This window comes from Pseudopipra pipra, chromosome 28 (assembly GCF_036250125.1).
Source record: "Pseudopipra pipra isolate bDixPip1 chromosome 28, bDixPip1.hap1, whole genome shotgun sequence".
Taxonomy (NCBI): Eukaryota; Metazoa; Chordata; class Aves; order Passeriformes; family Pipridae; genus Pseudopipra; species Pseudopipra pipra.
In genome coordinates, this window is record NC_087576.1 from 64,288 (window position 1) to 90,127 (window position 25,840).

The 25,840-nt window shown below is 54.9% G+C and overlaps 3 protein-coding genes across 9 annotated transcripts; all 3 read right to left on the reverse strand.

Moving 5' to 3' along the window:
* Nucleotides 1–59: 59 nt before the first annotated feature.
* Nucleotides 60–5,763, reverse strand: ARID5A (AT-rich interaction domain 5A). Of its 6 annotated transcripts, none has more exons than XM_064638044.1 (7): nt 5,396–5,763; nt 3,328–3,422; nt 2,441–2,594; nt 2,308–2,360; nt 1,954–2,051; nt 1,718–1,853; nt 60–1,493 (listed from the first exon to the last, which is right to left on the reverse strand). In XM_064638044.1, exons 2-7 carry the CDS (start codon nt 3,385–3,387, stop codon nt 297–299), a joined length of 1,698 nt encoding a protein of 565 aa, XP_064494114.1. In that variant the 5' UTR covers nt 3,388–3,422; nt 5,396–5,763; the 3' UTR covers nt 60–296. The 6 variants fall into 6 exon arrangements, with proteins under 6 accessions (XP_064494114.1, XP_064494112.1, XP_064494115.1 ...); XM_064638042.1 differs by having other exon boundaries at nt 3,328–3,486; XM_064638045.1 differs by lacking the exon at nt 5,396–5,763 and adding an exon at nt 3,846–3,968.
* A 1,631-nt stretch (nt 5,764–7,394) lies between these two features.
* On the reverse strand, nt 7,395–18,001 carry NCAPH (non-SMC condensin I complex subunit H). Its single transcript, XM_064638040.1, has 17 exons — nt 17,737–18,001; nt 17,303–17,387; nt 15,995–16,087; nt 14,933–15,071; nt 14,496–14,614; nt 13,911–14,100; nt 13,293–13,384; nt 12,650–12,861; nt 12,150–12,298; nt 11,572–11,678; nt 11,201–11,323; nt 10,819–10,926; nt 9,641–9,778; nt 9,127–9,243; nt 8,865–8,950; nt 8,553–8,628; nt 7,395–7,938 (listed from the first exon to the last, which is right to left on the reverse strand). Exons 1-17 carry the CDS (start codon nt 17,913–17,915, stop codon nt 7,879–7,881), a joined length of 2,073 nt encoding a protein of 690 aa, XP_064494110.1. The 5' UTR covers nt 17,916–18,001; the 3' UTR covers nt 7,395–7,878.
* A 907-nt stretch (nt 18,002–18,908) lies between these two features.
* Nucleotides 18,909–25,087, reverse strand: LMAN2L (lectin, mannose binding 2 like). Of its 2 annotated transcripts, XM_064638049.1 has the most exons (9): nt 24,918–25,087; nt 24,725–24,843; nt 24,163–24,280; nt 23,876–23,958; nt 22,534–22,566; nt 21,740–21,901; nt 20,891–21,005; nt 20,550–20,669; nt 18,909–20,217 (listed from the first exon to the last, which is right to left on the reverse strand). In XM_064638049.1, exons 1-9 carry the CDS (start codon nt 25,048–25,050, stop codon nt 20,075–20,077), a joined length of 1,026 nt encoding a protein of 341 aa, XP_064494119.1. In that variant the 5' UTR covers nt 25,051–25,087; the 3' UTR covers nt 18,909–20,074. The 2 variants fall into 2 exon arrangements, with proteins under 2 accessions (XP_064494119.1, XP_064494120.1); XM_064638050.1 differs by lacking the exon at nt 22,534–22,566 and having other exon boundaries at nt 24,918–25,073.
* Nucleotides 25,088–25,840: the final 753 nt, after the last annotated feature.

Here is a 25,840-nt window from a genome sequence, read left to right on the forward strand (position 1 = left end):
GGAGGGATGAGAATGACCATCAGCTGGCTCAGCCCGGGCAAAACACAAACCTCCAGCACTCATTTTGCTCCCTTTTTATAGGTGTGTATATAAAATATATATAGAACTATGTGATACGTAATTAAGTCACCACCATAACAAGGTTGGATACAAACAGCTCAAGATCAAGAGTAAAAATTACTCGGTCCAGATTGTCCCCTCTCAGCCCTGGAGCAGTGATGGCCCTGGTACTTTCTGGTGGGGCATCCTGGCTTCTCCCTCCTCCACAGGGAATGCTGCTGGCTGGGATGGAATTCCTACAGCTTGGTGTGGCGGTGGAAGGCTGGCATGTGCTGGGAGCCACAGGAATGGTGGCTGTGCCATGGGTAGGACCGGTGGCGCAGGGAATTCCTGTAGGAATTGGGGTAGTGCCTGGGGCCGGTGCCCAGCGGCTGGCACAGCTCTGGGGGCTGTGTGGAGCCCACCACCAAGGGGCTGGGAAAGGCCGGGATGACAAAGGGGTTGGCAGAGAGCGCAGGGGCCACAGGCACACCCTGAGTTTTGAGGTGCTCCAGGGGGCTCCCGAAGCTTGGCGGGAAGTGCAGTGCAGCAAAGCTGGGACTGGCCACCACGGCCTTGGGCTTGGCCAGCCCGCGGTGGCCCCCCAGGGGGCTGGATCCCATGTCCCTGCCCTCGGCCTCCCTGGGGAAGGGGGACACGGCGCCGAATTTGGGGCCAAAGGGCTCCTCGTCATCCTCCTCCTCCTCCTCCTCATGGCCATGCCTGGCCCTGGCAGCGGGTCCGGGGGGCACCCAGGCCTGCACGGCAGCCCCCTGGCTCTCCCATACTTTGCTCCGCAGGTCCTGGGGCTGCTCTGGCTCTGGGAAGGCAGGAGGCGGCTCCAAAAAATCCTTCAGGTTGGAGAAGTACCCCCAGAGCGGATGGGGGGCACTGGGCGGGAGCCCCTCGCTGCGGTAGGCATGGAAGTAGCCGGTGAACACGGGAGGTGCCGGACCCCCATTCTCGGCCCGGGGGCACCCCTGGGTGTCTGTGCCCCCGGGGGATGCACTGGTGGAGGGTCCCACCTCATTCCTGATGCTCGGAACTGTATCCTGAGCTGAGGGCTCCGGGCTCCTCTCAGGGGCCGGCCGGGGCGGGTTGTGGCTGGTGGTGGCAGCGCTTGGTGCCCACCGGCCCTCGAGGCAGTGGCGTTTGTGGCAGCGCCGGGACTCAGCCTCGCTCACCTGGGCCAGCAGCTTCTTCTTGGCTAGTGGGGACATGATGGGGTGGTTCCCTTTGGAGTAGAAGCTGGAGAAAAGGCACTTGTAGGTCTCACTATGGGTCTGGCAGGGGCTGGGATGCCCCCCCGAGGGGCTGGGGGTCGGGATTGCCAAGCTGGAGCAGTGGGGTGGCATTGCTGGGATGGATCCCTGGGCCACCCGGCCCCGCTCTGGGATGTCCCGGGTGTCCTCGGTGCCAGCTGCCACCTCTGTTTTCACCTTGTCCGGAGGCATCTGCAGGCAGAGGGAGTTATTGGGTGGTGGGTGCTGCATCCCGGGATGGGCTCCTGGATCCCCCAACTTCATTCCCCCTTTTCCACTCCCTTTTTCCAACCACCCTCCACTCCCTTTTCCCAGTGATCCACATCCCTCCTTGCTCTTCCCTGCGCACCCCAGTGGGTGAGGGATGGACATGGGGGTCCGAGGCTGTTCCCAAAACTTCCAGAGGAGCCACACACCTGCTCCCTGCCCTTCTCCTTCCTGGCCCTCTTGCTCTTGTCATCCTTGGAGCCCTTGTACTGCTTGCGAGGTTTGCTGGGGGGCAGCGGCTTGTCCTCCTCCCCCTTGAGGTGCCGCACGTAGGGAAGGACCAGCCTGTGGGCAGGGGGGGGGGCACAGTGAGAACTGGCCCTGAGAGGGAGAGCTGAGGCCCAGGAAGGGATAGACACCCCCCCAATCCCCCTTGTGTGCCCACCTCTCGTAGTGGCGCCGGGTGCAGGTGGCAGCGCTGGTGCTGCCGGGGCTCCCCCCGAGCTCGTCATACACATTCTTCCAGAGCCGGCGCCCTGTCACCTGCACGGGGAGGGAGGGGTGACACCGGGTGCTCAGGGGACAGCCCAGTACCCAGGGGACAGCCATGACACCCAGGGGACAGCCGAGTGTGCACAGGAGATTGTGATATGCATAGGACATCCCAGCACCCAGGGGACATCCCAATGCCCAGGAGACATCTTGACGCCCAGGGACATCCTGGCACCCAGGGGACACTCCTACAGTCAGGGGACACCCCGACACCCACTGGACACCAGCACCTCCAGACACCACTTACCAGCTCATAGGCTCCCAACTTCTCCACAGCTTTGTAGATCTTCCAGAGGTTAACTGGCAATAAAGAGGAGAGGCTGAGGGTCAGGGGGACACAGGGGGTCTCCCTGTCCCCAGGGGATTTGGGGAGTCCATACTCTGCTTGAAGCCGAGGTGGGGGATCCTCTCAATGGGGGTGTGTCGATCCTTCATGAACTTGTAGAGACTGACCAGAAAAGCCTCCTCCTCCTCCTTCTCCCCTTCCCCCACTGGCTTCTCCTGCTCAGATCCATCCTCGGGACCCAGATCCTCCTGTGGGACACGGGAGGGGGGAAATTTGGGGAAACTGAGGCCGAGCAGCAGCTCCCCCACCCCCTGCCTGGCGATTCAAGCAGCTCTGGGTTCGTTTTTGTCACCCCGGGACGGTGGCCAAGTTGGTCAAAGCTCTGGATCCAGGCAAGAACACGAGGAACAGCTTCCAGGAAAACAGAGGGGCAGGAATTCCTCCTCCCTCCCTCCCACCGCCACCGCCTTTCTCAGCTAAAAATGTGCCCCGTTTGTTTGTTCTACATTTTCCGGAGTTATAAAACTTGTTGCTATTTTTGGGCAAAGCAGCTGCTTGGCTCCCAAGTCCGGCCTTTGATTCTTTTTTAGGGTTTTTTTTTGGTGGTGATTCTTCTCTCGATTCATTTAAACTCTTGTGACAGATGCTGAGTTTTAATGGCTCAACTATTTTGAGGCGCTTTTTTTTTGGAGTGGAAGAAAAAGCCGCTGAGGAGGGAGGGGGATCCAGCGCCACAAAATCTAAATGCTGTTTCCTCTTCAGGATAAAAACTAATTATGAAAAGTATTATTTATATGGGACAGTTCATTTTTCCTCTAAAAAATGCCGGTTTAGGTCTGGTTTTCCCCCGCAAGTCTGGAAATTTCACCCTTCTCTTCCTCATCCTCTCTTTCACTGGTGGCCAAAGTGCTGCTCGCCCTTGTCCCCCCACCAAATCTGGGAGGGTTCAGCACCCCCCTTAAAATCTCGGGGTGAACTCACTGTGGGATTGCTGGTGGTGGCTTCTTGGGGGTCTTGTTGCCCTGGTTGGTTGTTCTCCATGGGGGGGAGTCGTTGGCTTTGAGCTTAGGAAGGTCCTGAGGGGAAAAAAATGGGGTGTGGGGAGTAAGAGACCCCAAACTGTTGCTTTAGGAAGAGGTCCTAAAAAGGAAAAAAAAAGGAGGAGGAAGGGGAGGTGAGACCCCCAAATTGTTGCTGCTCCCATAAAATTAAGGAGAAATCGGGATGATTCGGGTCACGGCGTCACCCGAAATCGGCCACTCGTGGCCTGAAGCTGCTCGCTGACTGCCCCCCCCCCCATCCAGGCCTCGGTACCCTCCCAATAGTCCCCCCCGCCCACTTTTTGGGGTAAAACCCATGGAAAAACGGCAAAAAAAGGCGCTGCCAACCTGAAGTAAATGAGGCCCGGTCGGGGGGGGATCCAACCCCCCTCTGACTCACCCCTTCCCACGGGACCCCCTCGTGTCCCCGTCCCCCCCCCGCCGCCCCCGATCGCTCACCCGCCGCGCCTGCACCACGTGACTGGGGCGCGCCCGAGGGGCGGGGCCAACACGCCCCCTCGGCCCCCATTGGGTGGGACCAACTCGCCCCCTCCGCCTATTGGGCGGTCGGGAGGGTCGGCCCCGTCCCCGGCGAGGGGTGTGATGGAACTTGTAGTCCGGAAGCGGCAGCGTCTGCGCGGCCATGGGTGGGTGTGTACATGTGTGTTCTCGTGTGCAGGGTGAACACACGTGCCCAGGCGTGTTTACACGTGCATACAACTGCCAACATGTCTATGAGTACAGGTAAGTGGTACGTGTCTGTCCTCATGCAGGGTGAACACACGTGGCCAGGTGTGTTTATGAGGGCATAGAAGCGCCGATATGTGTGTGCGTGTGAGCACAGGTGAGTGCAGGTAGATACGTAATGTGTGTCCCCATGTGCAGATGAGCACATACGCGCGTCAGAGTGAACACGTGCCCAGGTGTGTTTACAGGAGCACACAAGTGCCAACATGCATGTGAGCACAGGTGAGTACAGGTAGTACGTAATGTGTGTCCCCATGTGCAGATGAGCACATACGCGCGTCAGAGTGAACACGTGCCCAGGTGTGTTTACAGGAGCACACAAGTGCCAACATGCATGTGAGCACAGGTGAGTACAGGTGTGTGCAGGTGAGCACATACATGTGCAGGTGAGCTACAAGTGAGACACACCTCTGCGTGGAGGTGATGTGTGGGTGCTGGTGGGCACCTCTGTGTGTGTGTGTGCGTGCACGCGTGTTCAAGTACAGGTGAAGCTCACACATGTTCACACATGTTCCCCTTCTCGTGCTCCCCGCGATTCTGGCGGTTCCCGGCCGGTTCCCGGCACCGCTGACGCGATTTCCCCCCGCCGGCGGGGATGTCGGGGGTTTGGGGACGAAAAACGGCCGATTCGGGGATGAACATCTCCTGCCGGCGGGAACCATCTGTAACCTACTTGAGCGGGGGAGTTACGGGGTGGAGGTGACTCTAATTACTCAATAATTTGATTAAAATGACAGTTAACGGCGCTTCGGCGGCTCTTTCGCGGCGGCCAAACTCATCCCAAATCCCGCCGCGCTCCGAACCCCTGCGACCCCCCGGAGCGTTTTTGGGGCTCCCTCTCCTTCCCGAAATCCCCCCATTAAGCCGAACTCGTGCTATCCAGGCCCGAATTCCCTGTTGGAGCACGGGGCTGAGCCGGGAATAGCGCGGGAGCGGAGCCAAATCGTGACGGCGGGTGAGTAATGGGGTGAAGTCATCCCTTCCCATCCCGCGGGCACCGGGAGAAGAACCCCTGACATCACCCGGCGTGGTGGGAGAGGCTGGAAAAGGGGTTTTGGGGCAGGTGGGGGCGAGCACAGGTTGGGGTCTCCCCGCGTAGTTGGGGCGCACCCCACTTCTATGGGGTTTGGGATTTTGGGATTCCCAGCCGAGTTCTTGGGGTCCCCGCCGGGATGGGGCGAAGCGGGCAGCGGGGCGGGGTGACACGTGGCTCGTGGCGGATGTCGGGACCCCCAACCCCCTACGGGACCCCCAGTACTCACGGAGGGGCTCAGGTCGAGCGGCTCATGGAGCGGTGGGAGCCGGTATCGGGAGCGGGACGGAGCGCGGGGATGAGTCAGCCCCGCTCGGGGAAGTGGCGTGTGCGGGGCTGAGGCGGCTCCGCGCGGGCCATTGACTCTTTCCTTACCGGAACGGACGCGCTTTTTGGGGCTCTCACCCCGCGCCACCCCCTGGATGACTAGGCAGGACTTTCCAGCCCCAGGCTCCCCCCCGGAGCCACCCGGGGCTTGGGGACACGGCTGCGTCGCGGTCACTGGACGTGGCCACTTTGGTCCCCTTCCTGGGGGGGGGTCCCAGCACCGCGCGGGCGGTGGGTGACACCTCCAGGGATGTCGTCCCTTGTCCCCTCGTTGGGAACCCCAGCTGGGGCTGCTGGAGGGCACCCAGGGGTGCTCAGCCCCATTGCAGCCCCCCGAGAATCCCTCCCCTCTTTCGGCTTGTGAAAGAGTCCCGAAAAATGAGAGAAAAAAAAATCCCCCGGTGACTCATTTTGGGCCAAAAAAGCAGAGAAAGCAAAAGCGGGGGGAAATTGGGGGAGGGGGAAGATTTGGCTCCTGTCCCCTCCTCCGGGGCCAGGAAGGGGGGGAAGGATCCGAGGTGACATTAAACCCTCTCATTCCAGGAAGGCTCCCGCCCTCTACGTAAAAATATCAGAATTTAACAAAAATGCGTAAAATAAACAACAAAAGAAACCCTATTCGGGTTTTTATTCCCGGCTCTGGTTTTTATTTGGGCAGAATGGGAGGGGGTGTGTCCAGAGATGTGAGGAGGGGGATTTGAGGGTTGTCCCTGCCTGTTTCCCCATGATCAGGGTCCAGCCTGCAGGGACTTTCCGTCAGCTCTGGGATGGCTTGGATTTTGGCAATACATTGGATTTCAGGATTACACTGGATTTCAGGAATACATAGAATTTCAGGGTACCAAGGGGAGCTGAGCACCCCTCGGTGGGATCTAGCCCCCTCAGAGCTCCACTCCAACAGGAGCTCCAGGGAAATCTTCTTCCCCAGGGGGATTTTAGGTTTTAATCCTGGAAGAGGTGTTGGAGGAAAAGGGGAATTGTTGGGGTTGGAAGGTGTCGGGAGTGAGAGGAGCCATTGGTGCAATAAAAGGTGTTGGGGCTCAGCCAGGGGGGAACCCTGAGCCAGCTGCCATCCCTAAAGAGGAGGAAAAGGAGAAAGAAGAAGAGGAAAAAGGAGAAGGAAGAAAAGAAAAAGGAAAAGGAGGTGGAGGAAGAGGAGAAGGAGATGAAGGGAGAGAAAATGGAAAAGGAGAGGGAGGAGATGGAGGAAAAGGAAATGGAAAAAGAAAAGGAAGAGGAAAAAGAGGAGGATAAGAAGGAAAAGACAACAGAGAAGGAGATGGAGGGAAAGGAAATGGAAAAGGATGTGGAAAAGGAGAAGGCGGAATAGGAAAAGTAGGAGGAAAAGGTAACTGAGAAGGAAGAGGTGGAGGAAAAGGAAATGGAAAAGAAGGGGAAAATAGCCCAAACCTGCAAGCCCAGCTTCTGGGTCTGTGCTAGATTTGGCAGCTCTGGCAGGACCAGCATCACTTTGGCTGCAGGGAGAGGGTTCCTTATCTCCAGGGATTTGGGGGGCCTTTGGGGCTGGAATGAATCTTCCCCCTGTGGGTTGATGGCCTTGGTGCTGGCAGGGAGCTGCAGCTCCAGCTCCAGTCTGGCACGTGGAACCTGGACCCAAACACAACCTCCAGACCGACTTCCCAGCTTGATCCTGGACCTGCCTCAGCACCAGGAACATCCCTGGTGATCTCAGCTCTTGGTTGACCCTGGTCACCATCTCCAGGCTGGTCCTGCTCCCATTGTTTGGGTACTGGAGGAGGGGTCGAGGCTGGTGATCCAACCACATGATCCCAATGACTCCTGGACCCCCTTTTTTAGGGAGCTGCCCCAACCCTTCTGCCCCCAACCCTCCTGTGTTATTTTAACTCCTTCTGGTTTGGAGACTCCTTCAAAGGCCCATCTGCACAGTGTGGAGCAATTTATTATCTTTAAACACAGTGTAAAAGGTAAATCCTTTCATGGGGTGAACAGGACTGTGGGAGGAACTGGAGAGGAGTAACAGTCAGTCCAAAAACTAAGAATAACAGACAGGGAAGGACACACAGAGGAACCTTTTGAGACAGACAGAGGAACCTTTTGGGACACACACAGAAGAGCCTGTTGCTGTAGGCACTGGTGGTTCACAGTGAAATGGAGGAATGCCACTACCCATTCCAGGAAAAGCTGATGGATCAGAGATGGCAGGAGCCAGGAAGGCTGAGCCACAACCATCTGTGCAGGTCCTGTGGTCAAGTGGGACATCCCTGACTTAAAAGCCTTCCTGAGGTGCAGAGACCAGTGGGATTTCTCAGCTGGGAGGAGAAACATCTGCCACTGATGAGAGTCCAGAGCTGGGACACTGAGCTCCGGCCTGGGGTCATTCCAGGGGGCTGCTCCACATGTGGCTCAGTTGTCTTGTGTCACCAGGACATCAGACATGTCCTCTGTGCCCTCCAGCTTCAGACTCTGGGAATACAAAGGGAAAGCTGAGTTTGACAAAGCCAGACTGTACCCCTCGGAGTCTGAAGGCATAAAACCCCCACAGGATGAAGGTTCAGAACAACTCCAGCCCCTCCTCAGCAAGGCCAGGGCTGTTGCTTTTTGGGGTTGGACTCTTCTCCAGGGAACAAGGGACAGGAGGACAAGGCCTCAAGCTGTGCCAGGGGAGGTTCAGGTAGAAATTTTTCCGTGGAACAGGTTGTCAGGCATTGGAAGGGGCTGCCCAGGGAGGTGGTGGAGTCTCCATCCCTGGAGGTGTCAAAGGAACACCTCACTTGGTGGTGGCACTCTGGGCTGGTTGGGATGGTGGAGATCAGTCAAAGACTGGACTCTGTGATCTTGGAGGTCTTTTCCAACCTCAATAATTCTGGGATTCTATTCCATGACTGGGAACCTGGAACACTCACAACACTTGAAACAACTCTGAGGAGCAAAGTGCTGCCAGACCCAAGGACAGGGAAGGACTGAGAGCAACCAGCTGGGAATGGTGGTGTTCCCAGCCCATCAGTGTCCACTGTGGGCATGGGAAAAGTCCAGAAATCCTGATTCAGGAAGTGGCCCTGCCCCAGGTGTGCACTCACCTTCTCATTTGCCAAGTGCAGGAGGCACATGAAGGCCAAGGGCACGGACAGGTTGGTTGCCATGGCAGCAGGAAGCCTATGGAAGGGAAGGGAGACCAAGATTAGGATGGACAGAGCACAGAGATCAGCTCCTCCCTAGGGATCTGCTTTTTTCCACTTTCCCCTTCCGCTGCTGAGCTGGATGAACCCACAGCTCCCCCAGGAAAACCTAGAGCAAGAGAAGGGCTGTGACAGACACAGAGGGGGCTGTTCTTGCCCAAACTTCACTAAAGTCTGTCCTATCTTCAGTCCAACCTGGTTTAGAGTCTCTACCTGTGCAGCAGGTCCTCTGTGATGTTGCTCAGCTTCTTCTCTCCTGCCACCACTGACGTGTCCTTCTCTTTCTCAGCATCTTCTACCTACTCAGCAAAAATCAGAGACAAAGTTTGCTCCCCAAAATCCAGATACAATCCCCTGCAAGTCACACTTTGTCTGTCTTTACCACCAACCCATGGGAACAAGGAAGGGATTGCTGATAAACCTGCACAATTCCCTCAGGACACTTCCTGAGGAATCCAGCTCCTCCTGCACTCACCTCTCCCACTGTCCCTTTCTTCTGCCCATCAGTCAACAGCTGCCACATGTTTTCCTTCAGCCTCCTCATGTCCATTTTCTTGGCAGTCTTTGCATATTGAATTTCAATTTTATTGATCTGAGGGAAGGACAGGCAGGGTAAGTGGAGATCATTGGGATCACAGGGATAACCAAGGCATGGTTCCCTTGGGAATGGCCTTTGGTGTTTAATTCCCTCCTCTTACGTGAAGGATCAGCTGGGAATAAAGTATCCAGCAGCAAACCCAGGAGATCCTGCACCAGGGAAAGCTGTCTCGGAATCTCTAATCCTGAGACAACTTTCAAGAAACGTTTAATTTTAAGAAATATTTAATTTTAAGAAACTTTGACAGAATCACAGAATCAACTAGATTCTAGTTCTGTCTTTTAATTTTAAGAAACTTCTAATTTTAACTTTTAATTTTTTAATTTAAACAGCTTTTAATTTTTAGAAATTCAAAAATTTCTGAGTGTTGGGAGCAGCCCCCAGTGCTCACCTTCTGGGGCTCAGCGATGAGGTTCAGCTCCCCGTACGTGGTGACGTCCACCCTGTTGAGCTGCAGCCCCTGGGGATTGAACTCCTCTGTCTGACCCAGGAACTCAGAAGGGTTATTGTCATCGTCACTGTCTGCGACCTGGACAGGAGACACAGCAGTGACACCACCAAGAGACATCCCTGAGGAGCCTCTCCACGGTGGCAATTCCTGCCCACATTCCCCACAGAACAGGGTCTTATTCAGCCTCTCTAAGGCTGAATCTAGAGAGAAGAATATCAAAAACCTGTCCCACGTTCTGGGAGTGTCCAAGGTCAGGTTGGACGGGGCTTGGAGCAACCTGGGATAGTGGAAGGTGTCCCTGCCCCTGGCAGGGGGTGGCACTGGGTGGCCTTTAAAGTCCCTTCCAACCCAAACCATTCCATGTTCTTGCCCATCTCTGGCAGCTCCAGCTCCATCCCACCAGCAGCACTGGGGGTCTCAGTCCCTCATCAGACCCACCCCAGAGGCAGCTGAAATACTTGGGTTTAAACTGTTGGTTCAGTGGATTTAAACTGACAGAGAGTGGGTTGAGATGGGATATTGGGAAGGGATTCTTCGCTGGGAGGGTGTGGGAGGGGCTGGGATGGAATTCCCAGAGGAGCTGTGGCTGCCCCATCCCTGGCAGTGTCCAAGGCCAGGCTGGAGCAACTGGTGAAGAGGAAGGTGTCCCTGCCTATGGCAGGGGGTGGAACTGGATGGGCTTTAGGGTCCCTTCCCACCCAAACCATTCTGGGATCCCATAATACACGGAAAAACAAGGAGAAGAGGGCTCTGCTGCCAGAGTGGGACCAGCCAGGACTTGTGACAACCACAACCTGGCAGAAAGCTGAAGTTTTAAGAGAAATCAACTTCAACTGGAGCTTGGAAGGGCTGGGAGGAAAACTCCCTGTGCAGAGCTCAGTGCAGAGGTGAGACATGGAATTTATTCCCACTTCAGGGCCTGGAAAAGCCTGGAATGGGGTTTCTGCAGCAGGTGCAAACACCAAAGGCAAAGTTCAGGTTATGTCAGTGAGGGGATGGGATGGGCACAGAGACTCTGCAGCTCCACTTCCTTTTCACTAGTAATTAATTCTGGACATGGATTATCCCTAAATCATTCCCATCGTATCAAACAGAAAAAAGACTTTCTTGCTCTTTACCTGCAGGGCAGGGCAGAAGTTGGAGGTGTCATTGGGGTTGTCGTAGTCATAGTCCCCAATCTCAGCTTCGTTCTCCAAGGGGGTGACTGGCTTCGACGTCCTGTTGAGCTACAGGGACAGACCAGGGAAGGAAAAATACTAAATATTTCCCCAAGCAATGCCTGTGTCATGTTCCTTCATCCCCTTCTAGCTCTTCCTCCTCCTCACACACCTCCAGCAACCCCCTACAACAGCCTCGGCATCCACAGTGGGTCAGCTCCGTGTCACACACTGGCCCATCCCCAACCCTGAGGAGCATTCCAAAAGACTCCCAGGATTTCAAGAATTTTGGAGATTTTGAGCCTGGACTTATTGCTGAGAGGACTTCAGAGAAGGCTCTTACCTTAACAAGTGGTTTGAGGAACAGCTGGAGCATGTTCTGAGGGTTATAGGTGAAGTCTGCAGGGAGCGTGGTGCTTCTCACATTCTGTCTTTCCAGGATGGATTTGGCCAGAGTTACAGATGCCTGGGAAAGGGGTGGAAGACGCCATCAGGCAGGAGCTTTTCATGCACAAATAAGTGCTTTGAACACAGGTCTTTGTCTAAAAGGGGGCAAGGTCTAGGATGCCTCCAAGGAGGAATTCCACAATGGGTTCAGCTGGTGCATCCGGTAGCTTCCATTCAGCACCCTGGACACCTAGGTGTAAACCAGGTGTAAACCAGGAAGAATCCAGCAAAATGGAGAGCAGGAAGAGGCAGGAACTCAGCAGGTACCTTGGTCTTACGGAAATAGGCCTCAAAGTCAACATTCTCATCAAAGTCCAGCTCAAACACTTTCTTTACATTCCTTTTCCTGGTCTCCTTTTCAGAGTTGGCATTGGCTGCAGAAAGGAAGGGAAGTGTCAGTGCTTGGTGACAGAGCCAGGACAAGCAGCTCACTCCCACACAGATCCACCCACAAGGATGGATCCCACCCTTTGTTTTGGGAAAGCAATGTGTTCTTGTCACCTTCATGTTTTACAGGGATCAGCATCTTTTTATGGAAGCAGAAAGTCTAATTTAGTCTTAATGGCCTTAAGCTGAAGGAGGGTGGGTTTAGATGGGATATTGGGAAGGAATTCCTCTCTGTGAGGGGCTGGGATGGAATTCCTAGAGAAGCTGTGGCTGCCCCATCCCTGGAAGTGTCCACAGCCAGGTTGGACAGGGCTTGGAGCAACCTGGTCTGGTGGAAGGTGTCCCTGCCCATGGAATTGGATGGGCTTTGAGCTCCCTTCCAGCCCAACTCATTCCATGATTCCCTGATCTCTGGGGTGAGCAGGACCTGGCAGTAGCTGCTGTCCCCAAATACCTACATGTGTGGCGAGGTTTGAAGCGCCAGTGCTGGGGGCCAGCCCACATGGACAGAGTGCGGGGACTGAAGTAGGAATATTCCCCTGGATTCATGGAGAGGTGAAGGCACATGGTCTCAACATCTCCCTCTCCAAAAAGAGTCCCGTCAGTCCTGGAAAGAGCATATGTGCACTCAGTGAAACCATTCCTTTGGCACTCCTGAGGGCATTGAATACCCAGGGCAGCTCTGGACAGACGTTCCCGTTCACTGTGCCAGCAGGGAAGGAGTCCTGGTCTTTAACCAGAGCTGGGGGTGTTGCAATGTCTTAAATCTGTGAGGCTGCTGCAAAAAAGAGGTGGATTTGACAAAGATCCCCTTGGAAGGTAGAGATATTCCCATAACACATCCCTGGATTTACCCAGAACTGGAGGAGGAAGCAGGGAACAAAAGAGTCCCCAGAGAGCTGCCAAAAGTTGTGAGTTGCCATTAAAGCAAAGCTATGGATTTTCAGTGAGCACTCACCTCTTGCTCTGGTTCTGGCTGATTGTTCCAAAGGAGTTGATGTTATCTGTGATATCCCCAAGCTTTTTTGCTGCTCTGCTCCCAGGGGAATCCGAGTGGAAGTCATCCTCTGGCAGGAGGGGAGCACAGCCCTCCCCATCACTCTCCACCTCCGCGTTGGGGTCAAACATGTGCTCACTTTTCTTAAATTTATCCAGCAGGGCCAACACTGACTGAGAGAAGAAGGAACTCAGGAAGGTATTTGAAGCTGAGGAAGCTTCAGCTTAATGGCCTTGAGCTGAAGGAGGGTGGATTTAGACAGGATATTGGGAAGGGATTCTTCCCTGGGAGGGTGGTGAGGAGCAGGGATGGAATTCCCAGAGAAGTTGTGGCTGCCCCATCCCTGGGAGTGTCCAAGGCCAGGTTGGACAGGGACGGAGCAACCTGGTCTAGTGAAAGGTGTTCCTGCCCATGGCAGGGGTTGGGACTGGATGGGCTTTAAGGTCCCTTCCAACCCAAACCAGTCTGGGATTCTATGATTCCATGAAAAAGCAGGATAGCAGCAGCCCTGCAGCACAACCTCCCCCTGTGTATCTCGGAGATGAGAACTCAGGTATCCCACCTGGCCCAGTTATCCCCCCCAGCACAGAGCCATCCAACCTACCTCCTCATGGGACTCTTCATCCCACTTTGTGAACTGGAAACCAGCCAGGGAAGAGCAGATGGGACGTTTCTCAACACACTGAGCCAGCAGGGCTGGAGACAGGGAGGGCAATGGGGAGGGATTAGACTCAGGATCCAAAACCAGCACCTAAAACTAGTGCCAGGCATGATTTCTTAATTAATTAATCTTAAAGTCACGTATGTGGGCAGCTCTTCTATGCAGAGTTCATTTATAAGGGATATTTCAGTTCCCACCCTAACTCCAGGGTGGGAATAACTCTGGGAATCTTGTCAGAGCAGCTGGGGCTGGTCCTATATCCAGGCTCAACACACTCTGAGAAGGTCAGTCCTTAGCCTGGAGCACTAATCCCAAGTCCTGCAAAGCTCAGACCAACATCTGCTGTGCCAGATGTGCCAGAGGTTGGGTGACTGGTCAAGTTCTAAAACCTACAGAGGTCCTGGTTTTCCAGCAGCTGCTCCCAACTGGGCCAGGATCAGAGCACTGGTGCCCCAGGACAGCCAAGCAGTGACCAAAGCACAGCTCAAGGCAACTGAGACTAAAATGAGCTCACTTGGGAGATGAAAAGCATGGAAAGGTCTGGATAAGCCCAACACTCACACTTTAAACCCATCATTTTCACGGGATCTGAGTTTGGCAGCGAGAGAGTCTCCGAGGAAGGGAGAGGGACAATCCTGGACTCAAACTGGAGCTCGCTGTGGAAGTTCTGGGAGCGCAGACGAGTGAGGAAAATCCCAGCAGTGCTGCATTCATCAAAGGCTGCTGCTGCTTTCTGGAACATGGGATCCACCTGCAGGTGTGGAGGGAAGTGGAGAATGACCCCAAACATCTCCTCCCCATCCCTGGAAGTGTCCAAGGTCAGGCAGGACAGGGTTTGGAGCAACCTGGGATAGTGGAAGGTGTCCCTACCCATGGCAGAGGGTGGAATTGGTTGATCTTTAAGATCCCTTCCCACCCAAACCATCCCATAATTCATGATCTTTTTCAGTAAGGAAAGAGCCCTCCCAGCTCCCTTTCAGACCTGACTGGACACAACTCTGCTGCAGCAGCACAATCCAGACATGGACGTGACTGTCAGAGCCCAAGAGAGGAATGAACAAGAAGAAAAACAGAGATGAGGAAGATGAGGTGACAATCCCCTTCCTCCTACACGCAGCTGCTCCAGCAGCCTCCCCCAAAACCCACCTTCCACCTGCGATTGGCCTCTGACACATTGATGTTGTTCAAATTCTGCTCGATGGTTTTGAAGGACTGTTTTTTCTTTGGCTGAACTTTCTTGACGGCCTCAGGAGCTGAACTGTCTTCTGAAAGGGAAAGAAGAACAAATGACACTTAAAAAACTTGCTAAAATACCCCAAGGAGGGACAGAACAACTTTGAGTTCAATTTGTACAACAAATACACAATGAAGTTGCTCAGTCAGTGATTTATTAGCATAAACCACCAATGTTTCACTGCCTGGATGCTGTTTTGCTTTTTATCAACTCTACTTGGTCACAAATTGCCTCTATTTGGCACATTTATTTCAAAGCAAAGCGCTTTGAAATTCCCTGAGCACTGAGGTTCCTTTTGTTCCCAGGGGGAAAAGCAGCAGCTTAACAGGAAAATGAGGGAATTGCCCACCTTCCCCTGGGCTGTCCAGGCCCTTGGCAGGTGCTGAGTCCTTGCCCAAGCCCCCAAGGACTTTGTAGGTGTCTGCATAGACCGTGTCCACACGCACAGAGTAGATCTTGGCACTGGCATCCAACGTTCCAGCTGCGACCTGACAGCAGGGACAGGGAATTCTCAGTTGGAAAGGGAAAAGTCTCATCTATAAGATACAAGACTGAGCTCCTGAATGCTCTGCATCACAAGAAAAACTGTGAACAGCTGGAAAAGGATTTATTCTAAAAGCTAATGCCCCCCCAGCAGGAGCCAGGGTGTGTTTTCCCCACAGTTTGCTTCATCTTTTGGGATCACACAGAAAAATGCTTAAAAAGTTGCCAAGATTAAGCAATGGGGAGAAGCAAAACTCTCTCCTCCACTTCCCCTTCATGCCTTTTTTAGGGTCACCCCATTGGTATCGTTCTATTTTCCCAGATTATGAACTCCAGAGGTGAAGAAACAGGAGATACCAAGTTCCTTTTTTGATTACAGACTCCCCCCTGGAAGGTGGAAAATCCCCCAATAAAATCCTGTGCAGCCTTTCCCAGCCTTTCTTCATCCCATCAAACACAACCAGCTCGTTCAGAGGTTCCTTGAGGCCACATCAAAAGTTCAGCCATTTATTCCTTCATCCAAGAACCCAGTTTTCCCTCCCAGCATCAGTCAACTATTAAAGTTTGTCTTTTCCTTGGCAAGTTCTTATTCTGATCCTTTCCTAGATCAAAACAGACCAGCACTAACTTCCTTTCTTTTCCAGCCTTATTTTTTTCCTGGTTTTAACACTCAATATTAACAAACCTTACTTTTAAGCAAGATTTGCTTTAGAAGGACCATAACTGAGAGAATTCAGACATTAATTTCTGTGGTACAAAAGGATTATTCACAGCCTTAAACTCCTGCAACAAGTGAATGTGCTGCCTCTCCCAGGTATTTTTGGTGGCAGTAACAGGCTCAGCTACCTGAGCATTATTTGAGGGTTGATATTAGCTGGGTTAAATCCAGATGGAAATAAAGCACCAGATAGAAATAAACTCCTCTCACCTTGAAGCTGGTGAGCTCAGAGTTCTTCTGCTTCAGGATCTCAGTCATGTAGTCGATGAGATGTAAACCAAAGGCATTTCTCGAGGTGATTTTCTGGAACAAAGCACAGCTTGGGACCAATCCCCGGGCCAAGGACACCCCTCACCCTGCCTGGACCCCCAGCTCAGGGGGGGATTTAGGGCAGGGCCAAGGGGACATGGGCTGTAAGGTGTGTTAGTGATGGGAGGGCACCAACAGGCCCATGGTTGGCCCAGGGAAGAGGAATAGGAGGACAGTGGAGAGACAGGCAGAGAAGAACCTTCTGAATTCAATAGGGCAAATGCAGGTCCTGCACCTGGGGAGGAACAACCCCAGGCAGCAGCACAGGCTGGGGGAGGAATTGAGGGTCCTCGTGGACAGGTCCTCCCTGACCAGCAGTGAGCCCTTGGTCCCTTCCAACCTTAGACATTCTGTATTTCTGTGGTTCTGTGACTTGTGCCTTTCTAGGACAAACTGTGAATATGTCACTGTAATTTGAGATATTCCAGAACCACTTGGACACAATCCTGTTCCATGTGCTCTGGGAAGGTCCTGCTGGAGCAGCAAGGTTGGACCCACTGACCCATCCTGTGATTCCATATGATGCCTCAGAGCTTTTTGGTTTTCTTAACTTTTGTAGATTTTAGAAGTAGCTGTGTAGTGAATGTAGATTTTAATGTAGCTGTAGTTAGCTCACCCTTTAGCACAGTAGTTTACACATTTAGCCAACCCTGTTTCCCCATTCCATATCAACCCCTCTGAATTCCGTTAGCATGTTTAGACTTCCCTCAAGGTAGGCTTTCATTCTGTTTAAGAACATCTGCACCCTGGCTTGAACAAGATACTCCACAGACACAACGACCTTCAAGCCCAGAACTTTGGAGGAGCTCCAAGGACTGGATGTGCTTTGAGGAAGATGAAGACAAGGAAGAGGGGGTCCCAGAGCCCCCTGGCTCAATTTCCAGAGGGGTGTGCCGGGAGGAGGATCTGGGGGGTGGACAGATCTGGGATTGGTTGAGATAATACCTTAAATTGTGGAACCCCGTGGACACGGCAGGCGTGTCATATGTATTCACTGGGCCTCAGGCCTGAAATTAAAGGACCTACTCTCTTTATCTTGTCTTATCCACTAAATTGGCTGGAGTCCTTTTTTTCTGCGGTCTCTTAAGGCAACACATGAATAACCATGCAAGACCCAAGGCTTTTAAATCCCCCTCCAACCTTGCAGCCAGGGGGGTTTAACCTCCAGAGTGAGTATTTAAGGACCGGTTCCGATGCCCCGGGACTCACGTTTTCCGTGGAGAGGCGGATGCAGGTGCTGTAGTGCTCCGAGATCTGCACGTTGCTCCACTGCGGGAGCTGCCAGCCCTCCTGCCTGCGGGACACACGGAGGGGTCACGGGACTGAGAATCACAGCATCACTGAGGTTGGAAAAGATCTCTGAGATCATCAAATCCAACCTGTGACCCAACACCACCTTGTCACGCAGACCACGGCACCGAGTGCCACATCCAGTCTCTTCTTAAACACCTCTAGGGACGGCGACTCCACCACCTCCCTGGGCAGCCCATTCCAATGTCTGATCACTGCCTCTGTAAAGAATTTCTTCCTAATGTCCAACCTAAACCTGCCCTGGCGCAGCTTGAGACTGTGCACTCTTGTCCTGGGAGAAGAGTCCGACCCCCCCGCGGCTCCACCCTCCTGTCAGGCAGCACCGACCGTACCTGGGCGCGGGGGAGCCGAGGCCCAGCGAGAAGTCGGCGGCCCTGGAGCGCCGGCGCTGCCGCCGCTCGCGCTCATCGTCGTTGCCGGGGCACTCGGCCAGCACGGGGGTGCCGGCGCTGCCCAGGGCCCGCGGGGCCGGAGAGGCTGCGGCGGCGCAGCGCGGGGTGCGGGCGGTCATCGTTCCGGGAGAGGGATGGAGCGGGTCCGAACCCCAGTCCCGGCGGCATCGAACCGGGCCCGCCCCGCGATCAAACGCGGCCCTCGGCCCCGCCCACCGCCATGGCCGCGCCCGCCCTCCCCGCGCGCGCGCCCCTAGGGGCCAATCAGCGCGCAGTCCGCCCCGCCCCGCCGGCCAATCAGCGCGTGGACCGCCCCGCGGTTTGAACGGCGGCGCGCGCTGCGCGTGCGGTAACGGCCGGGGCTGGGGGAAGAGCGGGGGGCGGAGAATCCGCTCCGAGAGACCCCCGGGGGGGACCTCCGGGTACGATCACCCTGATTGTCCGGTCCTGGGTTGGGCTGTGAGGGGTGTCACCCAACGCCGGGGGTGCCCCGGCACCGCCCGCACCGGCAAAGGCCGCCTGGGAGGAGGAGAAAGAGGAGGAAGAGGAGCAGCCAGAGCTGCTCCACTTATCACAGAATCCTAGAATCCCTGAGGTTGGAAAAGAGCTCTGGGATCATCAAGTCCAACTTGTGACCGATTCCCACCTTGTCACCCAGACCAGAGCACTGTGTGCCACCTCCAGTCGTTCCCTGGATACCTCCAGGGATGGGGACCCCACCATCTCCCTGGGCAGCCCCTTCCAATGCCTGATCACCCTTTCCAGGAAGAAATTCCTCCTGATGTCCATCTCATGAAGCCATCTCGTGTGTTCACGGGAGGTTGCCCAGAGAAGGAGTGGCTGCCCCTGGACCCCTGGCAGCATCCAAGGCCAGGTTGGATGGGGCTTGGAGCAACCTGGGATGATGGAAGGTGTCCCTGCCCATGGCAGGGGGTGGGACTGGATGGGCTTTCAAGATCCCTTCCAACCCAAACCATTCCATGATTCCATGACTCTGGGGAGCCCCATGGCACCAGGACACAGCTCCCAATTCACTCTGGCACTCAGGGAGATAATTTGGGAGGGAATTGCCACATCCAGGGGCCTCAGCAGTGACAAGGACCACGGTGACATCACACACACCCTCCAATGTTTATTCCAAGACACCAGTTACAGCTCCAGAGAGAGGCCACAAAATTCCATCCTGATCAGGCAAAAATGAGGCAAAACACCAGGAAAACTCTCCTTCCACACCACAACCCCCCATTGGGCACTTGGAAAACAGCTCCCACTGCCCCCAGTGACCTGAAAAACCACCAGCCACGGGTGTCCTCCCCTGGCCCAGGTACCGCTGAGACCCCCCAGGATCTGTCCTGGGTGGGAATGTCCTGGAAAACCACAGGATTGGGCTTGGATCCCCTGGATCCCGGCGAGGAGGGAGCTGCCATCTTCATATTCCCAGAGCCAGAGTCCCCACTGATTCAGCATTTCCCTCTCCTGGGTCTCTCTGGGGACCATTGGGTGTCCAGGGGTGAGGGACCCTCCAGAGAAATCCCTTCCCAAAACAGTCACTGAGGTAGGAACAACCCCGACTCCCTGCAGGCAGCAGGAGCTCTGGCTCAGGAATCACCTCCAGAGGCTTAGGAATCGATTCCAGAAGCTTGGGAATCCCCTCCTGGAGGGTTCCAGGATGCAGTGAGTCCCGGAGCCAGGACACGACATGCAGGAGGCAGCAGGAATGTGGCAGGAGATGTGGGGAGGGGGTTGCAGCCACACAGCTTCCCAATTCATCCCGCTGGGAAAACTACTGGAGAACCACCAGCATCTGGCTCCAAACACCAAAACTCAGCACCCAGAGGGGCAGGTCGGGGGTTCCAACAAGGCAAAGCAGGCTGGCCTCCACGTGGGAAACAGCCAGAGTGGGATGAAGAGCTTGGAAAGTCTCTCCTGGCACTGACATCACTTGGGATGAGGGGCTCCAGCAGGAATCCAGTGAGGACTGACATGCTCCCATGGCTCCTGGGGTGTCACAGCCCCTGTGCTGGGGCTCCCTAAACCCCCCCTTCCGGAGCCATTCCCAGCAAAGCCCCCTCAGGACTCAGCTCCCCCTCCATGGCACATCCACTCCCACTGGGATCCGCGCAGCAGCTCTGGAGCCCTCAGGTGAACAGTGGCTGCTCCCGCTGGGATTTCGTGGTCTCCACCACGAGGGTCTGTCCATCAGGCCAGTCTGGGATGGGTGGGAGTTGGGATGTGGCCGGCAAAGCCCAGGAGTAGGCCATCCCGGGTGTTTCCCAGGTCAGTAGAAATGTTTCCGGCTCTGCTCCTGCCACTTGTTGTAGACAATGATGCCGATGACGATGGCGAAGACGAGGGCCACCAGCGAGAAGAACACGATGAGGAACAGGGCCAGGCCACTCATGGGCTCCAGAGGTGCTTCCACTGGGAGAGGAGGGAGGGAAAACCCCATGAGACCTCAGAGAGCCCCAAAATTAGCAGAGATTTCCCTGCTCCAGACGTTTTCACCGTCCCACACCCCTAGGGGTTCAGCTCCCCAAAGCTTTTGGGCCCTGAGACCCTGGGGCAAACCAGGAACTCATGGTGGAATTTCAGGATGGGACATGACCCACCTCCCTCCCACCCCAGACTGGCAGATGGACCCTCACGAAAATAGACCCGAAAATCAAAGTTCCTTTTTCCTCCCCAGCTCCAAGTGTCCCCAAATCCCTCCTCGTCCCACCTTCCCCACCGTGAAGCCAGAGGTTCTCACTCACTTCCAGGCAGTTTCAGGTTGTCCACAACAGGCAGGAACACCTCCCTGTCCCGCTTTTCCTCCTCCGGTGTTCGCTCCACTGTGAGCTGGTACAGCTTCAGTGAGATGATGTCATGGTTGTCTGGAAGGAGAGGGAAAACTGAGGTGTCCTGAGGGGTCACCCATTCCCAAAGCTCTGGCCAGGGGCTGGAATGCCATGGAAAACTCAGAAGGGAAAGTTCCTCAAAGCAGGGAAAGCTCCCCAAAGAAGGGAAAGGCCCTCAAATGCTTCCATAAGGCCCTGCAGCTCCCCAGATCTGCCATAGCCTTTAGGGAATCCTACCTGGACTCCCCTGGCAGTACCTGACAGGTCCCCGGTGACCGAGGACGTCCCAAAGTAGTACCCTCGGGGCAGGTGCACGCCCGGCACGTCGATGCAGTCCCTCCACTCGTGCTTCCCATCGATGTCGATCAAAACCTGTGGGACAAACACCTCCCTGAGCCCCATGGGGACCCCCCTGGGCAACCCCCCCAGGTGGGTGATGCCTTCAAATCTATATCCTATAAGTTTTGGGGTAACTTGTTGGTGCCTTCGAACAAGAATTCTACAAACACTGTTTTTACGTTCTTTGTTAAGAATTTCAACAGATGAGGGATTTTAATGAGGAGGAGAGTTCTCTGTCTGTAAAAATGTGCTGAGAAAGACACATAACACTTGATATAAGCAGTCAAAGCTATTTAGAAGCCTTGAAACCCTTCCAGAAGGCTGATACTGTGCCAAAGGAAACAAGGAAGTGGAAGATCAAGGGTCTTTGAGACCTCCGACTCAAATTCAAGAGGCGTGTCAGGGGTGGAGCAAAGATGGTACTATGAGAGGGATGGTTTTGGAAGTGGGTGTAACAGTATTAGGTAATGCTTTAAATTATTAATCAGGTAACTAAATAATAAATTAACTAATTAACTAAATTAACTAAATAATAAACAAAATAAATAACTAAATAAAAGCAAGAGGCTTTGGTAACTGCATGCATGCTTTGGAAGAAATTAGATTCTCGTAAAATTAATATATTAATATATCAATGTAATAATATATAAATATTACATATATTATATTTGGCAAAATAAAAGGAAATGCTACCTTCTAAAACTCACAAATTGAGTTTTGGGGGGTTTATTTAAGTGCTGTTTTTAGGCATCATGGGCAGCACTCACCGTGAGCCTCCTCTTGACGTAGCGGATGACCAGGAAGGTGTCGTGGGGCAAGTTCCTCACCATGGCCGTGCAGCCCCCCAGCTCCGTGGGGCGTCCGTCCCGGTCGTGGTCGTAGGTCAGGGAGCCATTGTTCACCATGGCTGAGATGTAGGGGAACACCCGCTGCCAGGGGGACAGGGAGTGAGTTTGGGGTCTGACAAGGGAGTCTGGACCCCGGAGCATCTCCAAAGGCAAGAGTCGCAGCAGCCCCCTGGACCTGAACTTGTTCAACCCCAAGGATCTGCTCCACAAGACATCAGGACTACGCTGCTCCATCCCTGACCCCAAACTCCACCTCAACCATCTGCCTCAACATGATTCCACTCCACCCCTGACCCCAAATTCCTTCACTCCCCAAGAATCTGCCTCAACAATCATCAGCATGGTCCTGCTCCACCCCTGACCCTGAACTCCACCCCAATCAAATTCCTTCATCCCAAATAACCTTCTCCACACAACACCATCACAACCCTGCTCCATCCCTAACCCCAAACTCCTCCATCCCAAATAATCTGCTCAACAAGACACCAACATGACCCTGCTCCATCCCTAGCCCCAAACTCCTTCACTCCCAAAAAATCTGCTCCACAAGACACCACCATGACCCCACTCCATCCCCAAGGCTCAGCCTCAGCTCCCAGAGATCCTGGATGGAGCACACATTCCATGCAGTCCCTCCCGGCTCCCACAGGGATTCCTGGAGCCCTTGGGAGGGAATTCCTTGCCCTGGAACCCTGAGGAGCAGGAGCCAGTACCTGGTTTCCTGGGCTGTACCTCCTCTTCTGAGCCTGCCCTCCGGAATGAGCGCAAAGCAAGAGAGAGCACAGAGCAACACGGTCACAGGGCAGAGTCCAGCAGGGCCCTGCATCCCGGGAAACCTCCTCCCGGAGCACCTCCTGCCTTCCCAGGACTGGGAGCATGGGGGGGGGTCAGTGCCAAATCCCGGGATATAAGGCATGGAAGCGGCGCCAGGAGGCGAGATGGAGTCGCAAGACCACGGATGGAGTCGCTCCTTGAACCCCCACAGCCCCGCAGGGAATCCCAACCAAGCTTCCCTCGGGAATAAAATCCTTTTTTTTGTCCTTGCAAAAGTGGGAATGAGCAGCTCGGAACCCACAGAAACAGTTTTTCTTGGTGCTTGACCCCCTTTCGGGCTCCTGCTCTATGTCACCCACATTCCACTAGTTATTCCCTCTAACTAAGACCTGTTGTGTGCCACTTTATCCCATAAAAGCAGAGCTGCCACTCTACAAATCCAAAGATACATCCAACACTTCGCTAGTCCAGCAGCTTGGAAAGGCTTTTCCCAGCACAAAGTCCATCCCTGCCTCGGAGCCAGTGGGTTTGGGGACTGTGATAAAAGCTGAGAGTTACTCACGGTCATAAAATATCAGTATTGGGTTAGAGTATCACCTGGTTTTTAGGAGGAATTGGAAATGAGAAAAGACCCAACTTTGGGTTTGGAGGGATGGAAGTTTCCAGCTACAGGTGTCCCAGAAAAGCTGTGGATGCTCCTGGATTCCTGGAAGTGTCCAAGGCCAGGTTGGACAGGGCTTGGAGCAACCTGGGCTAAAGGAAGGTGTCCCTGTTCATGGCAGGGGTGGCACTAGATGGGCTTTAAGGTTCCTTCCAACTCAAACCATTCCAGGATTCCATGATTCTATAACAGGGTGGGAATAGTCCAGGTTTATCCACCTCTGCACTTACTTTTCCATGGGAATGACACCACTAAACCCCAAACAACATCAGGAACACGAGGCCTTTTAGACCTTTCCAAGAGGCGCCTGAGAATAGGGAAAGGCTCCTCAGCCCTTACTCAAGGTTTACCAGCCCCTACTCTTGGTGCAGCCCCCAACAGCAGAATTCCCAGCTCCATCAACTCAGCTCTTCCTGCCCTAAAATCCCTTCTTCTGGGAAAAAGCTTCCCACAAAACCACCCCCAGCTTCTCCCATGTTCCCTCACCAGGAACTAAATCCAACCCTGTAGAAAAGCAGAGGAAGGAGGAAGAGCAGGAGCTGAGTTGAATTTATGATTCCAAAGAAAAGCTGTGTCCATAACCTTGGTGTAACCCATCCCATTCCTCCCTCTCTGCTCACCTCCTGCTGTTTCTCCTCGTTTGGATAAGTGTCCACAAACACTCCCAGGCCGAGGAAGTTATCCTTGCTTCCAAACACAGGTCCTAGGAGGAAGGAGAGACCTTGGGATGAGGCTGGGAATGCCAGGCAGGGTTTGTTCCGTATCGTCATGGAACGGGTTTGGCTTGGACAAGACCCTAAGAACCATCCAATCCCACCCCTGCCACAGTCAGGGATCTTTTCCATGAATCCAGATTGCTCCAAGGCCCATCCAAGGTGTGCTCTGACCCCTTCCCACGGGATTTTACCCGGCTGCATCCTGTCCTTGGTGTACCAGATGGCAAAGCCATCCCCGTTCAGGTTCTTCTTGCCTTGTCCATGGATTTTGAAGTGCACCTGCATCTCCCAATCCCGCAGGTAACAGGGCTGGAAAAGAGAGAAAAAATGGGAATTTAGGGGGTCTCTCCTGCCAACAGTAAGGGGACAACAGGAACTGTCCATGCCATTCCCTGCCCATCTCAACACTCCACATGCCCTCATTCCCCCTTTTTCTCACCAAAATCCATCATTCCCTGTTCCTTCACCAATATCCATCATTCTGTCATTTCGATGTCCGCTGTGTCCCAGCCCTCTCACCCAGCCCTCCCCACTCCATCCCCGAGTCCCCCTAGTCCCGACCCTCTCCTGTCCCAATCTCAGTCCTCTCCTCTGATCCCATAACGTGTCACCCCCAATCCCGGCCCCCTCCTGTCTCGATCCCGACCCTCTCCCCCAGCTCTCAACACTCCATCCCTGAGTCCTCCCGGTCCCGACCCTCTCCCCTCCCTCCCTCCCCCCCATCCCGGTGCCCCCGCGGTGCCCCTCGCTCACCACGCGGTTCCACACGGCTCCTTGCTTGCTCTGCACGTCAGGGGTGAGGCGGATGAACTGGGTCATGACCATGGCGTTGCCCAGCAGGTCCCACAGCCCCGAGCTGGCCGATCCCACACCTGCGGGCCCACACGCATCGTCGGTACCGGAGCACCGGCACCGTGCACCGCTCACCACCCGCCCGCCCTCTCACCCTGGTAGGGCTTGGACAGCGAGTGCTCGCGCTTGAGGTGCTCCTCGGTCTGCTCGGCCAGGACCCGGCTGAGCCCCAAGGCCAGCAGGGCCAGCAAGGCCATCCCGGCCCGCCACCGTTCCACCGCCGCCATCTTCCCTCCGCCGCCCCTCCCCGCGCGCCGATTGGCTGCCCCGAGCCAATGTGCCCGCCCACTGGGGCGTTCAGCAAGGATGGTTGGTGGAGAGGGCTGTCTGTCAGTTGCGGGGGCGGGAGGCGCGGGCAGTGGGGGGTAATGTAGTTCTGGGCGCCTGAGAGCGGAAGGTAATGTGGGACCTGCAGCCCCGGGTCCTAGTGCCCCCCCCCCCCCCCCCGTCCTAATGCTCCCCTCGCCCCAGAACCTTGTGCCACTCCCCTCCAGGTCCCTGTGCCCCCACCCTCTAGAGGCCCTAGTGCCCTCCCATGTGCTATTCTCCCACCAGCTCCTTGTGACCTCCTCCAGGCTCTAGTGCCACCCCATCCCGAGTCCTAATGCCCCCCGCCCCTCCAGGTCCTAGTGCCCACTGCAGCTTCTAGTGCCACCCCTCTCCCGCCTTCGGGGGCGTGGTTTGAGCGAATAACGTCATTCCAGGGGGGTGACCCAGCACGTGCCGTGTGGGGGGCGTGGTCAGTCGTGTGGCTCTCCGAGCAGGGGCGTGGCGTTCTGGCCGACGTCATCGGGGGCGTGACCGAGAGTTACTCCACGAGAGGGCGTGGTCTTGTGTGGGACGTCTCAACCGAGGCGTGTCCCTCTAGCGATTCCCCGAGGGGGCGTGTCTCTGTTCGTGACGTCACAGCGGGGGCTTATCCCCGCATCTTTCCTCCCTCAGGGTACGTGACCGGAGCCGCTGCTGCACGGGGAGAGTGTCGCGCTGCGTGACGTCAACATTGGGGGCGTGTCCCTA